We start from the raw sequence: 15,805 nt of genomic DNA on the forward strand, positions 1-15,805 counted from the left end.
TGTTGGACTCTGAATGCAAAGAATTTGCTTATATTTTCCCTTTTCTGTACGCACAGAGATAATAAAATATACGTCTAAATACATCTAAAAGGGATATTTCAATAAATAAAATTTAATCAAAAAGATTCTAAGTGACGAGAAGACACTGTGTCATCGTTTATGTGGCAGTTCTTTCCATTTCTCCCTGGTACTTAAATAACGGTTTGCCTTATAATTGACGAACTCCCAGATTCACTGAAATATTGTCGCGAGCAAAGGACCAGCGCCCTCCCCTCTGCAGGGCGGGCAGGTTTCCTAGGGCCGGTCGGTGTCCAGCCATCTATTAAAGGCTCATTTCTTTCTTGTTCTTGAGGCGGCAAAGACAGAAGAAAGTTCTGCCGCGCTCTTCCCGCACTGCAGGGGGCTGCCGTTCGCAGGCCCACCGCGGGGACCGCGGCGCTGCCGTGTGGTGAACGCTGGGCGGTCCCGACCGCCGAGGAAAGTTCTCTGAGGGGTGTCAACAGAGTGCCACTTTTCCGTGGCGGTGACAGCCGGGAACGTGACTGTGTCGCGCTTCTCGTACCCTGGGGCACAATTCGCTTCACCATCTCAGCCGGTCCGTGCTCAGTCTCTTAAGAGAGCCTTTAGCACCCACATGTGACGAGAGGGGAGACTGAGGTGTGGAGAGGTAATTACCTTGCTGGCGGCGACACGGCACAGCCCACAGGTGGCCGACTCCGACCCGGGCCCCCTTCAGCCGCCGCGTGGAGGGTGGAAACCACAGGCGCGGGCCGGGCTGAGCGTGCGGCGGCGGCTGGACCCTGACGCCGGTTTCCCTCCGCCCGGCCCCCGCGGGCCGCCCCCTCGGCGCGCGCCGGCTCTGGAGCGCCCACCCCGGGCGCGGCGGGCGCGGCGGCGGGAGGGCGGACCCCGCGCCCGGGCCGCCTGGAGCGCTCGCGGAGCGCGCGACACGTGCGGCTCAGAGCACCGGGGCTGGTCAGTCCGCGCAGGCCCGGGACAGACCCGCGGGAGGGCGACGCGCGGTGAGTGACCAGCGGGTGAGGTGGGGCGGGGCGGGTCCCGGGATACAGGCCCAGCTGGGTGTCTCAATGCCGGGGCTTCCGAGCCTCGCTTCTCCTGCGGGTGGGGCGGGGGCTTCTGTGGCGGCCTGTCTTCATCGTGGTCCTAGCCCTCTGGGCACCGATGTTCACTTGGAGGTGCTGGCTGGGGGTTGGCTAGGCGGAGGCGAGGGGGCGCTCACACTGAGCCTCCAAGGTGCTCCCTGGCGTGGGGCGCAGAGTGGTGGGGCGCAAGGAAGGGAGGGGATGGCGTCTGGAAAGGCGCGGAGGGCACCCCTCAGGGTCTGCCCTTGTTCCAGACCCATGGGCGTGACTCACTGCTTGCAAATGGATCTCTGTTAGTTACTGGGGGCTCTCCATAGGCGTGGATGAGGGTGAAGTGTCCCTCTCTTGGCTGCGCTTTCCCACGGCCTCTGTGCGCAGACCCTGAGTCCCTGCCGGGTCAATTACTAGCAGGATGCCCTGGCCAGCCTCAGTGTTCTGTCTGTGAAATGCGAGGCCCTTCTCGCTTTTGGGGGGGGCCACTAAATATAAACATTGCAAGGGATTATGTATTTGTACGGTTAGATCTAGATCTTACAAATAATAACCGGAAAGCATGCAAAAAGACTTTCCCTGGTATGTCTGAAGACCAGGGCAAAATTAGTCTTTTTTTTTTTTTTCCACTTTTTCAACTCCAGATAATTATAATCTGCTGCCTGTGTGTCCTGTGTAGATGAATATCTTTGTTGAGCACTGACTGCCTGGTTCTTTGGGTATATATTGTTATCGACTTCTTTAAAAGTCCAGTGGGGGTGCGTATGATCATTCCCATGTTACAGATGTGGAAACTTGCACATTTCACACAGTGAATTACAGGTTTCTGGCTGGAAACTCTGTATCCCTGTTATAAGCACCTCTGGCTTATAACGTTATCTCCATCTCCACGTGAGCAAATAAGCATTAGATTCTCATTCCCCATTAGCAAGGAATGCCCTATTTCTCTGTGCAACATATAACTGAAAGGCCCTTAGTGGCTAAGAGCCGACACTTTCCTCCCCTGTTTTAATGTGAAATCTTCTACACATTCCTATTCCTTTCTTAGGCACGACAGGCTCTAGAAAGAGTTTTCAGCAGCTCTCTATCATGTGCCGAGTTTCTAGGATGTCATGATGGTTAGATAGGGTGGTAAATTTCTGTACTTTGGCAAACTGAATCTTTCCTGTATTAGAAGGAGTTTTAGTGTGAAAAACAATTTCTGGAGCATATGTATAATTTTTAAGGAAGAAGAATCCTCTAGTAGGATTCAACAGTACTGTTGATGCTCAACAGTAGCTGTTGAGCATCATTTCTTATTTGTGGACTTATTTTTGTGTTACTACGCCTGCTTTGTTCTCTACCAAATTATTTGTCATCTCTGTGATTACACTCACAGCACTGTTCTCAACTTCTACATATAAATTTGTGCAGACTATCCTGAAAAGAAAACGAGATCCCCAAAAAAGTCTTATATAATTTCCTTTGTTCTTGGAAGTTTCTGATGCTCTTTTCTAGTGGTAACAATTTTTTTGTTCAAATACAAAGAAGTATTGAATATATATTGTGTTCAATGCATTTGCTGGACACTGTAGCAAATAAAAGAAATGTAAGATCCAGTTCATGTCCTCAAGAAGTCAAAACTGGGGAGATAATTATAAGAACATTTGGTATGTTATAAACAATAGTTCGCATGAAGTTAGGAGATATGAAGTCTAGTTTTAATCAAATTAATCTTTCACTGATGAACCAGATGAATGGACAAAGAGAGAGGTCCAAAGTAAGGCTGTCTAACTTAATTCTAACAATGTCCTTGAAAAGAAATGACACTTTCTTTTGTCTTATCATCATAAGAGCAGATGATATTGATTGAGCTCTTGCTATATACCAGGCACTGTGCTAATATCTTTTCATTTAACCCTTACAATAATCCTGTGAGGTGGGTGCTGTTTTATTCTCAGTTTACAGATGAGAAGACTCAGGCTGAGTGATTAATCGATTTGCCACAGGCCACATAACCAGAATTGTCAGAGCAGAGACTTGGGTGTTCTGACCCAGGTCCACCGCTCATTTCGTTACTACTCTAGTTGCTCAAGAGGCTATTCTAGAAGCTTGGATTGAGGTGATGAAAACATGGCTCAATTCATCTTTGAGTTAGTCACTTTGTGGTGTCAACATTGGAGCACTGAGGCAGACTAAGAATAAATGAGGAAGATAATCTTTTTCCTGCAGAATTTAAATAGATGTGGAGCCAGGGCAGCCAGTTAGACTAGCAGAGAATCAAGAGTAGATTTTTATTTTTATTTTTTTAAGGCTGGTCAAGTGAAGCAGTGAGAGTGGAGCAGGAACAAAGGAAGCTGTAACTGGTTGTGATCAATTAATTGTAAACACCACTGCACTTGGACCAGCCAAGAGTGGATATTTAGACCGGGCATGGTGGTTCACGCCTGTAATCCTAGCACTCTGGGAGGCCAAGGCAGGTGGATCGCTTAAGGTCAGGAGTTCAAAACCAGCCTGAGCGAGAGCGAGACCCCATCTCTACTAAAAAAATAGAAAGAAATTAATTAGCCAACTAAAAATATATAGAAAAAAAAATTAGCCAGGCATGGTGGCCCATGCCTGTAGTCCCAGCTACTCGGGAGTCTGAGGTAGAAGGATTGCTTGAGCCCAGGAGTTTGAGGTTGCTGGGAGCTAGGCTCATGCCACAGCACTGGCACTCTAGCCCGGGCAACAGAGTGAGACTCTGTCTCAAAAAAAAAGAAGAGTGGATATTTATTTCTCAGGTGATCATGGACTGAGAATGGAAGCACAGAATGTAATTCTAATCCAATTCTGGCTTTACTTCTGGTTTTTCTGTGTTATGGTTAACTGGCAGATTTTTCCACCCATAGAATAGAGATGCTAGCAGTTGCTTTATATAGTTAACCAAATAGTAACAACTAAATTATATGCTTTGCATTGGGATAAATTGCTAAGTAAACACATATATAGGATGCTTAAGATTAGAATCTTAATTAACATTTATTTTGCAATGATATATAGGAAAAGAAACACATTTAAGCAAAAATATCAGGCAGAGATACTGAGATGTGGGCTTGTTAGTATAGAGACTTCAGTAGAATTCTCAATTTATATGAGAAACATTGCGGGATGGTGATAATTAGTCTTAGTATTTTACTTCCCTCCCGAATGTGCCTCCAATTTTCTTAAAATAATTGTGCAATTCCTAGAAAACTCAAAACAATGTAAGTGTAATGTGTTCTTTCTTTCTTTCTTTTTTTTTTTTTTTGAGACAGAGTCTCGCTTTGTTGCCCAGGCTAGAGTGAGTGCCGTGGCGTCAGCCTAGCTCACAGCAACCTCAAACTCCTGGGCTCAAGCAATCCTGCTGCCTCAGCCTCCCGAGTAGCTGGAACTACAAGCATGCACCACCATGCCTGGCTAATTTTTTCTATATATATTAGTTGGCCAATTAATTTATTTCTACTTATAGTAGAGACGGGATTTCGCTCTTGCTCAGGCTGGTTTTGAACTCCTGACCTCGAGCAATCCGCCCGCCTCGGCCTCCCAAAGTGCTAGGATTACAGGCATGAGCCACCGCACCCGGCCATAAGTGTAATGTGTTTTAATATTTTTAGTGCCTTTTGGCACTTTGTGAAAAGACTCAGGGGTTGACTTTATAAGGTAAAGCAAAACTTGCCAGGATTTCACAATACCCAATACACAAAGGTAAACCCTCTACCTCCGTGCCACTGTCTCCAAAGGGAGACTTCAAGATTGATGATGTCAAAGGAGAGATCTTTCCAATAAACTAAGGAAAAAAAGTTAGTGAAAGAGATTTAATTTTCCCAATAAATGTTGATTGCCATTTTTAAAACAAGGAAAAGAAGCTTTGAAATGTGAAGTCCCTTGCCATGGTGTCAGAGGTAAAACTGGAGGAGCCAAGGATGGTGCCCAGGTCCTCTCGTCCTGGATGCCATACCCTCTCCAGCACATCATCCTTCCCTGGAGAAGGTAGCTTATTTTATACATAGTTCTAAGATGAGGCCCAGTGTAAAGATAGAGAAGGTCAGATTTAGATTTTTTAAACTTTATTAAACAGGTGCCATGAAAGTTGTAGACGTGTGGGAGCTAATCAAACAAAGAAAAGAGGTCATGAAACAAATAATGTCAGTTGATTTGAAAATGCCTTCCTTCTTCAAGACTCCATCCATGTCTCGTTTCTTTTTTGTTTTTCTCTGTTTTCTTACTATGTTGAAGAGATGCTTGTTCAATTTATAAGACAGCTCACAGTGCAAATGTTGGGATGGGATCATTTGTTTTTGCTTTTTTTTTTAGACAGAGTCTGGCTCTGTTGCCCGGACTAGAGTGCCGTGGCATCAGCCTAGCTCACAGCAACCTCAAACTCCTGGGCTCAAGCAATCCTTCTGCCTCAGCCTCCTGAGTAGCTGGGACTACAGGCACGTGCCACCATGCCCAGCTAATTTTTTCTATATATTTTTAGTTGGCCAATTAATTTTATTTTTAGTAGAGACGAGGCCTCGCTCTTGCTCAGGCTGGTTTCGAACTCCTGACCTTAAGTGATCCACCTGCCTCTGCCTTCCAGAGCGCCCGGCCTTCGCATATGATTTGTTTACACACAACATTGCAGGAGCCTATTATGTATGTCAAGTGGGATCTATCTGAAATGGAAGACAAGTAGAACTGACAAAGAAAACATTCCAGAAAAACAGGAAAGAAGGGAGAAAGGGGTAAAGGAACTTTTTTTTTTTTTAAGAAAAATGATAAAGAGGTCATAAAGATGGATAGGAGAAAACAGGCTGAAATGTTTTTTTAAAAGAAACAAAAGTTCAGAAGTCTCCTGCATTTGAGCAAGAGAAGAAGGTTCCTATACCTGAATAAAATTAACAAGGAACCTTAGGACTACAAACACTTACTAGTGAGAAAATTCAAGGGAGCCTCAGCAGCTGCACAAAAAAGAAAACAGGTGTGTGCCACATTTGGCTCATGTAAACAGTGTTTGGACTATTTGGTAAAAAGAAGAAAAGGTTTAGCGGATTGATGTGGTGTTACTTTCCCTCCCTTTCGAGCCATTTAACATGACATTGGTAAGGGGATGATTTGACATCATTAAGGGCCTACTGGGGCCTGATGGGCCAGCTTTTGTCTATGTTATGGCTTGTTCTATTTATCATCCTATGGTAGACTTGGAAGGAAAAAGGAGGTAATGCTTCAGCCAGGAGATTGAAGGTTTTTCCTTAACATAGCTTATGGAAAGCCATGAAGAAGAGAAGATTGGCTCCAATGACTAAGCTGCAAGTTAGCTGTTTGGTAACTTGATCTGATTTTCCTTTTCTGTCACCATAATGGAATAGGGTCCTGAAACTACGGCCCGTGGGCCACATGTGGCCCGCCGAGGATATCTATCCAGGCCACCCGGTGTTTTTGCCACTGATGCCTGTTCTGCTTAGCAGCCGACTCCTCCTGGGCCCACAGTGCGCATGTGTGGAATGTGCGCTGCACTCTCCAACAGCCCTCCAACGGTCTGAGGGACAGTGAACTGCCCCCTGTTTAAAAAGTCTGAGAACCCCTGGAATAGATCCTTGGGCAGGGTTGCATATCGTATGTGCACTGGGTTTTGTTGTTTCATCCTCTTTTGAGGGAGTTAGGTAACAGAAATAATCATTCAGTCTTCTGATGATTAAAGCATTAGGCATTATAAGTGCCTTACTAGATGGGTGGCATGAAGATTGTATGTAAGATGCCTGGAACATATTAAGAGAAAAATTGTACCATTAGTATTAGGGGTAGTGTTAAGATTAGCATTATTTTTAGTATTGTGCTGGTCAGAAGCAATGTCACATACTAGAAGCAATGCTGGACTAGAAATCAGGAGACCAAGGTTCTGATCTGGACTTTGCTATTAACATGACCTTGGGCAAGTCCCCTCTTTTCTCTAGGTCACAGTTATCCACCTGTGAAATGGGGAAGGTGGAATAGATGACCTCCAAAGTGCTGTCTTTACACTGATCTGCTACCAGGAAAACATGTCTGTAAGTAGCTTTGCCAGCAGAAGGGAAGAATTTTGTGCCCTGCTTTGTCGAGTCAACTGGTAATTAACAGCACTCCGGTCATTCTTATGACAACCAGCCTTCATGCACCTTCAGAGCACTCATTCAGTTGTTCCGCGGTAGCCAGACTGAAATGTCAGCTGCTGGGAGGGGAAGGGAGCAGCAGGGACACTGTAGTTACTAGCTAATCTTGGAGGTTCCTTCTTGCCCTGTCTTTTTAAATTTTTTTGATAGCCACATTTAGGAATCAAGATTGTCTAACATGTGATGATTTTTTTAACCTAGTTTAGCAAAACATATGATCCTAGTATATTGAAAATCTTGTGACTTAGAAAAGAAATGCAAATGTAGGAATCGGAAGGGTAAATAGGAACTAGCCTCAGTGGAGTCCCTACCGTGTTTCCCCAAAAATAAGACCTACCCATAAAATAAGCCCTAGCAGGATTTCTAAGAATTTGCGCAAGATAAGCCCTACCCCGAAAATAAGACCTAGTGATGGGTGTGGCTACGCAGTGTATCTGCACAACCCATGCATTTTGTCGCGGGGAGGTAAAGAAGATGAGCAGCCCTTCTCATCTGCCCCATCGTGACAGCTACTATCCCAGAGGTGACCGGAAAGGTGTGGGCAGCCCCACCAACAAGGTGGGCTCCCCCTGTCAGGTCCCGGCCATCCTGTGCGTGCTGCAAACTGAGGCTTTGAGGGGAAAATAACACATCCCCTGAAAATAAGCCCTAGGGTGTCTTCTTGAGGAAAAATAAATATAAGACCCTGTCTTATTTTCGGGGAAACACGGTACTTTGTGCTGGGTGTTCTCATGAGTCCACGATACCATCAGATGGATCTTCACAATGGCTTTGTCTAGGCAGGTGTCTGTAGGGACGAGCAAACAGCACTCTTATGGTACATAGCACACCTTGGAACTGAGACTCACTATCCCTTTCCTTTTCCACAATACTATACTTTCCCTTGACCTTTATGTGGTGCTACTAAAGAAAAAATAATGTGGAAGTAGAAATTGTTCCTGCCTACATGAAATGATCACCTGTGAAAGAAAACTTGAGGGTTGTTTTTTTTTCTCCTTAGCCTAGCACAATACAATCTTCAGGTAGGTGCATATTTTGTGCTTCTCTCTGGAGCAGTGGGGAAAGAGGCTGGACGAGGAGTAATTTTTGTCTCTGCCTTCCTGCTGGCTGGTATATTTCTGGATAGTTCCTACCCGCCCTTTCTCCCCTCCCTCACCCGTGACATTGTTTTCACTGTCTGGAAACTGTCACAACTTCAGTGATGAGTCAATGACATAGCACACTCTTTGATTTTCTGATTCAAGATAGAATCATAGTTTTAATATTGATCTTCTAGGCAGGGTGTATGAAAGATGTTTACAGTTGATAGGAGGTTTCATTTTATTGGAAGATATCTCATTTACTTGAAGGTCTTTGGGGATTCTGAGCTTCTCATAAATAGACAAACTGTTTTTACCTGGTATTCAGAGAAAATGAGCAAGTTTGTGTTTGTATCAATATACTACATGAACTCAAATTGATCCCTTATTTTACCTATTTCATGTATATTTATATAATATACCTATACTTTAATCTACTTAATATATAAGGTACCAATATATAAAAACACATATTTTATGTATATCCATTTTTTTAAACCTTAGAATTAACCATTTGAATAATTTCACTATTTGGGGAATGTTACAGCCTCACAAATTGCAATGTCGACAATCCCTAAAAGGAGTGCTGTAGGTATATTTTGCAGCTAGGAAGCAGAAACCTATTTAATTCTTATGTATGTTCATTCAGTTATCTTCTAGTTCAATCCATAATTTCCTCTCTGTCAGAATATTCTAAATTTTCATGTAGCAAACTAAGGTCGCCAATGTAAGAGTGAATAGACTCCCCTCCATCCTCTTAGGTCTGAGAATCAAATTGACATAAGATAGATTAACAGGAGAAAAGCATACAGATTTATTTAACAAGTTTTACATGGCACGGGAGCCCTCAAAAAGAAATGAAGGGCCGGGCGCGGTGGCTTGCGCCTGTAAATCCTAGCACTCTGGGAGGCCAAGGTGGGTGGATCGTTTGAGCTCAATAGTTCGAGACCAGCCTGAGCAAAAGCAAGACACCGTCTCTACTAAAAATAGAAAGAAATTAGCTGGATAACTAAAAAAATATATATATATATATAGAAAAAATAGTGAGACTACTAGTAAACTGTGAAAATGCGACTATATTATGTGGGGAGGCTTAGAAGATAAGAATTATTTTAACAAGGTCTGTACAGGATTTTCTTGGTCTTGACTTCTCATCCTTGAAAATAAGGATGTTGCCTTTCCTTCTGGTATAGGGAGAGTATTGTTCACACAAGAATTTCATCTTTTGCTTTTAAGAATCAGCATAAAAGTCAAAGTGATCTTCTTGCACCTGCCGTTTTTCAAGTGATTTAACTCAAATAGTCAATATGCCAGAGTAGCATACTTTAACCCACTCCCTACAATAATAAAATCTCATCAACGATGCCAACCACAATGTAGCAATATAAGATAATTTTATGTAATTTTAGTATAATTATATTAATACTAAACTAAACTAGAAGTAAAATAGACAAATACAGAAAACCCCTTTAAATTTCATTCAGGTTAGCACATGCCAACTCTGTGCCACAAATGGTGGCCACTGCCCCTGAGGAGCCTGCAGGGTAATAGAAGAGACAGACAAATACCTAAATAAATTAGTTCCACATAGCATGGCATATTCCAAGAGAGGAAGATGCCAGGATGCTATGTGGATACTGGAGCGAGTTTCCAGTCTGACCTGAAGACATAGGCGAGGCTTCCTGCACTCTGACCACTTCTTTGTATCTCCATGACTGTAACTGAGCTCCATACCATCATTATCTTACCTGTGTCTCTGCAACTGTTTCCTAACTGGTTGCCTGCTTCCACTCTGGTCCCCAGAGTAGTGCGTGTGTATTTAATGTAATTCATATCTTGTGACACCCCCAATTAAAACCCAATTAAATAAATAAGTACAACTCCTAACTAAACACCAGCAGTTTCCCACAGACTGAGTAAAATCCAGCTCCCTTTTATGGCAAACAAGCCTAAGGTAGGTCTGGCTCCTGCCATCTTCTCCAATTTTATTTCCTGCCATTCTCCCTGCAGTCACTCTCTCTAGCCACGCTGACCTATTCCTGCACCCCATTCTTGGCAAGTTCGTTCCTCTGCCTCCAGGATTTGCAGTCACCATTTTCTCCATCAGGAAAACTGTTCTCAAACCTTCACTTGGCTGGCACCAATCTCGGCTGGAGCTTTGCCTCCTAGAAATGCCTTTTTTGACCAGCTTCTCTCCTCCTCAGGCTCTCCCTCCTCTTCTGTGTTCTTCTTTTGTCATTATACGAACTTATTTGTTTATTGCTTATTTCTTTTTTCCCTGTCTCCCTAATCTGGAACGTTTTCTCCATGAGAGCCAAGACCCCGTCTGTCTCGTTCTCCACGGCGTCCCAAGCTCCTGGCACACAGCAGCTACTTAATGCGTATTTGTTGAGTGAATAACTGCATGAAAGGTGTCTGAGCTGAGTTTGGGTGGATGCATGAGACTCAGCCAGCCTAAGAGTAGTAGAAAAGTATAGAGAATAACTAGCATGAACGAATGACATAGGTGCATGAGTCGGCATGGGACGTACGGGGGACCTATGAGTAGCTCAGTGTCACTAGATGGCAGAGCGTCAGCAGAGAGTGGTTGTGTGTGTGGCTGCTGATAAATACAGGACTAAGCTCCCAGAGGCCATTATTTTGGTTTAGATTTATTCTTCTCAAACGTTTTAACGAAAATCCACAAGAAATACATTTTATGTTATGTGTAAACTGAGCTCCATCCCCAGCCTTTAGAAGCAACCACGTTCACTGGCTCCCGGCCCCTTCCTCCACTTCAAAGCCGGCGGCAACAAGGTGAATCCTTCTCACAACCTGTCTCTATAACCCCCTCTTCTGCCTTTCTTTTACACTTTTAAGGACTTGTGTGATTCAATTTGGCTCATTCGGGTAATCCAGGATAATCTTTCCATCTCCAGGTTCTCAACTTTAATCACATCTCCAAATTCCCTTTGCCAGGAAAGGTAATATACTCCCGGGAGATTAGGGCATGGGCAGCTTTGGTGGGCTATCATACCACCTACCTCAGGGATGTTTATAGGGAGTTTTCTATAGCTCATATACCTTCCCTGCCCCGCTCCCTCCCTTCTTTCTTTCAATAGATGTCTATTGAGTACTAACTCTTCCCCAGTGTTAGGTGCTGGTACATAGCAGTGAGTAAGATAGACAATGTTCCTGCCTTCGTGGGGGCTTACATTCTAGTACAGAAGACAAATGGCAAACAAGTACTCAAGTAAAGAAATAAGGTAGGCCGGGTGTGGTGGCTCATGCCTGTAATCCTAGCACTCTGGGAGGCCGAGGTGGAAAGATTGCTTGAGCTCAGGAGTTCTAGACCAGCCTGAGCAAGAGACCCGTCTCTACTATAAATAGAAAGAAATTAGCTGGACAACTGAAAATACATAGAAAAAATTAGCCAGGCACATGCCTGTAGTCCCAGCTACTCAGGGGACTAAGGCAGGAGGATTACTTGAGCCCAAGAGTTTGAGGTTGCTGTGAGCTAGGCTGACGCCACGGCACTCTAGCCTGGGCAACAGAGTGAGACTCTATCTCAAAAAAAGAGAAAAGAAATAAGGTAGTTACAGATTGTACCATGAGGACAGTAAGTAGGGTGATGAGTAGGTAGAAATCAACTCAGGAAGACCTCTTTGGTCTGTGAGGGCAGGGTGGGCAGGGAGGGGCTCTCCGAGGAAGTGACCTTTGATCCAAAATCTGAAAGATGTAAATACATTAGCCACACTACGGCAAGGGAAGAGGATTCTAGCAAAGGACATGGAGAGTACAAAGTCCCCCAGGTACCAAAGGGCATGGGTTGTTCAAGGAGCAGTCTGAAGGCCAGTGTGAATGGAGCAGGTGAGCCAGGCATAAAAGTGGAGTAAGTGACAGTGGCAAGACAGAAAGAGGTGAGACCCTGCAGAGGTGTGGTGAGGGCTGCAGATTGTATTCTAACAGCACTGGGGACCTGTTGAAGGGTTCCAAATGGCAGTGGGTGACATGATCTGATTTCTGTTTGAAAGGTAGTCGGCTATGTGAAAATGACTTAGAAAGTGCAAGGATACATTGGAGAGACACATTGCAGGCTACTACTATAATCTAGTGTAGATGACAGTGGTTTGGACTAGGCTGGGGACAATAGACATGGAGAGAAGTGGATTGACCCGTGACATATTTTGGAGGTAAAATTGACAGGATGAGTTATAGTTCAGTTGTAGGGAATGAGAAAGAGAGTAGAATCAAGGATGACTTCTAGGGTTTGTTTTTTTTTTTTAGCAACTTAGGGGTAAGAATGCCATGCACTGAGATTGAAAAGGCTGGAGGAAGAACCAGTTTGAAGAAATGGAGCAACAACTCAAATTGAACATTGAGAAGTGAGAAGTGTGTTAATATTGAGAAGTGTGTTAGACATCCAGGAGATGATGATGCCAAAGAAACAGACTATGAGACTGGAGCTCCGGGAGATGTCTGAGTTGAAGATCTACATCTGAGAATCTTTAGCTTACAGATGATATCTAGAGCCAGGGGACCAGATGAAATCCCCTAGGGAGAAAGTAGGAATAGAGAAAAGATAACGTCTCAAGTGCAGTAAGGTCCTCCAAGAGTTAAAAGTCAAGAAGAGGAGAAAGGGCAGCTGGCAATGACTATGGAAAAGACGCTACTATTATTTGAGGCCTTCCTGAGCGATGAGTAACTAGGCTAGAGGCATAAGGGTCAAAGGGGCACTTTCCTAGAAACCTACTGGGGTAGGATGGTTGTGTCTCTGGCACTTAATGTTGTACCTAGCACATGAGAGGTAGCCATCAGCATCAAATGAATAAGTGAAGTTTTCTCCAGATCTCCAATATGCTGTGGCACATTTCTAGGTATGGGGATAATAGCCGAATGTTTGCCTCGCATTGGCTACTTTCCAATGGCCTGACATCACAGAACTTCCCAGCTTACTTTATGAATTTTTGTCCCACCTTTAATAGTATTTAGAGAATTTGCTAATGACTAGTAGAGCCATTACTTGGATTTGAATTTGGAACAGATAAGAAATCACCAGCTTATATTTTCTGAACTATTCAAGATAAAAATTACTCAGTAAAATAAGTAACTAATAAACAAACAAGATTTAGTTTCTATGGAAAACCCAAACAACCCTTGGAATTCCTTTCTTACTGCCAAAGAGATCAATATTTTACTAAGTTCCAGAAGGGTTATGACCCATTTTTCAATCTACCGTTTTCCTGAATCACATGACTATATCAGAAATTTCCATTAGTCAAACTACTCTGTATGCCTTGTGTGGAAGAAAAAGAAGTTTCATATGGGACTTAGTCAGGTTAAGTAACATATACATGGTCTCAAAGTATCTAAACCCAGTTCTAAGGGACTCCAAAGCCCATTGCTATGGTCTGAATGTTTATGGCCCCTCCGTTTAAAAAAATTTGTAAATGTTAAAAATGTTAACATTTTTCACATGTTAAAACTCTAACTCTCAAGGTGATGATATTAGGAAGTGAGGCTTTTGGGATGTGAGTAAATCATGAGGGTAGAGCTCTCATGAATGGGATTCGTGTCCTTCTAAAAGAGACTCCAGAAGGCTGCCTTGCCCCTTCCACTATGTGAGGACGCAGTGAGAGGTTGGCAGTTAATAACCCAAAATAGGGCTCTCATCAGAATCTGACCATGCTGACACCTTCATCTTGGAGTTTCCAGCTTCCAGAACTGTGAGAAATAAATTTCTTTTGTTTATAAGGTACCCAGTCTATGGCATTTGTTACAGCGGCCCGAATGGACTAAGACGCTCAACCTCCTTCTCTAACCCTTTGCGAATCTCAAGAAGCTTCACTGAGATGGGGGTTGGAAGGTGGCTAAGGTTTTACTAGTTTTAAAAGTATACTTTGTTTTTAAAAATAACAAACAAAATCTTAACAATGTGAAGAAAAATAAAGTGGTACTTTAAACTCTTCTGAATGATTTTGGTTCTGGTATTTTCTGAATGTATTTAACATGAATTAATTAGTCGTCTTTTACCAGGAAGAATACAGAGTCATATTCCAGAGTTGAGTGTTCATGGCACATGCTGTTAGAGGATACTCATTGGCACTTATTTTTATAATCATGTGGCTGTTGATTAAAGCAAAAATAGGTAAGATACATCTGTAAGCTACTCTGTGGAAGGATTTGTGGTTTCAATTCTGTGGTACAGATTAACTGTGTGTTTGTGGTAAATGTTCTAGTAGTTGGTTTTTTGTAGTCAATGGTATGTCACGTAAGTGGCTATGTCCGTAACTAATTGTATTCTATTTAATTTATACTAATGATTAATATAAGGGCTCAATAATTTCATTATCCTCTTAAGAAAGTGGGTAGACATCATGAATGCATGTATTACATTTTAGTGCATTTTAACAGAGGAGTAATCATGGGTGAATTCAGCAGTGCTAAAAAAAATGATGACTGGCATTATCTTTGTTTGTTTTATTTTTTAATAAAAGCTTATTTCTGGCTTTCTGGCCCATTGGGATCAAAGAAGCAGGGAACAAACATAAGTAAGATAAGAGAGAGGAAGAGACAAATTGTTTTAGTTCTAAAGATAAAAATAACTTTTTGGCCAGGCTTTTTGGCAATGGCTCATGTGTATAATCCTAGCACTCTGGGAGGCTGAGGCAGGCAGATCCTTTGAGCTCAGGAGTTCGAGACCAGCCTGAGCAAGAGTGAGATCCCATCTCTACCAAAAAAAAAAAAAAAAAAAAATATATATATATATATATATGATTAACCGGGCACGATGGTGCATGCCTGTAGCCCCAGCTACTTTGGAGGCTGAGGCAGGAGGATTGCTTGAGCCCAGGAGTTTGAGGTTGCTGTGGGCTAGGCTGATGCCATAGCACTCTAGCCCAGGCAACAGAATGAGACTCTGTCTCAAAAAAAAAATTTTTTTTTTATTTTGACTGAATTTTTCTTGGATAACTTCTTCTTCTTTTTTTTTTTTTTTTTTTTTTGGAGACAGAGTCTCACTTTTATCCTTCTGCCTCAACCTCCTGAGTAGCTGGGACTATAGGTATGCACCACCAAGCCCAGCTAATTTTTTCTATATATTTTAGTTGGCCAATTAATTTTCTTTCTATTTTTAGTAGATACGGGGTCTCCCTCTTGCTCAGGCTCCTCAAACTCCTAACCTTGGGTAATCCTCCAACCTCGGCCTCCCAGAGTACTAGGATTACAGGCATGAGCCACCACGCCTGGCCTCTTAGATAACTTCTTAGCCTATTCCTATCTGTAGTAGTAGATCCAAGCAATCTTACAATTATCCAAAAAAGACTTTCAATGGAGGCTTTATATCACATCTGAAAATTCAGGGTGAACCTATAATTCTGAGATTCTTTCATCAACAGTTGCTGAGTACAACCACTAACTAGTAGTGGTTAATTTCTGAATAGTTGTCATGTTTATTAATACAAAAGTTTCTAGAGAGTAGCAATGACCTCTCTTTTAATAAAGGTTTAAGGTGGCATCAGGT

The 15,805-nt window shown here is 43.0% G+C and overlaps 1 protein-coding gene across 3 annotated transcripts in view; it reads left to right on the forward strand.

Moving 5' to 3' along the window:
- Positions 1 to 650: 650 nt before the first annotated feature.
- Positions 651 to 15,805, forward strand: part of IL12RB2 (interleukin 12 receptor subunit beta 2) — an 87,508-nt gene continuing 72,353 nt past the window's right edge. For 2 of the 3 annotated variants that reach the window (XM_012767234.3, XM_012767235.3), the window contains exon 1: positions 12,685 to 14,431. In XM_012767234.3, the coding sequence (XP_012622688.2) occupies positions 14,356 to 14,431 (76 nt within the window). In that variant the 5' untranslated portion in view covers positions 12,685 to 14,355. Of the gene's footprint in view, positions 1,023 to 12,684; positions 14,432 to 15,805 lie in introns of those variants that run through there. The other variant, XM_075999230.1, reaches the window with a different exon arrangement.

The sequence above is a fragment of the Microcebus murinus genome, chromosome 2, assembly GCF_040939455.1.
Source record: "Microcebus murinus isolate Inina chromosome 2, M.murinus_Inina_mat1.0, whole genome shotgun sequence".
NCBI classification, from domain to species: domain Eukaryota; kingdom Metazoa; phylum Chordata; class Mammalia; order Primates; family Cheirogaleidae; genus Microcebus; species Microcebus murinus.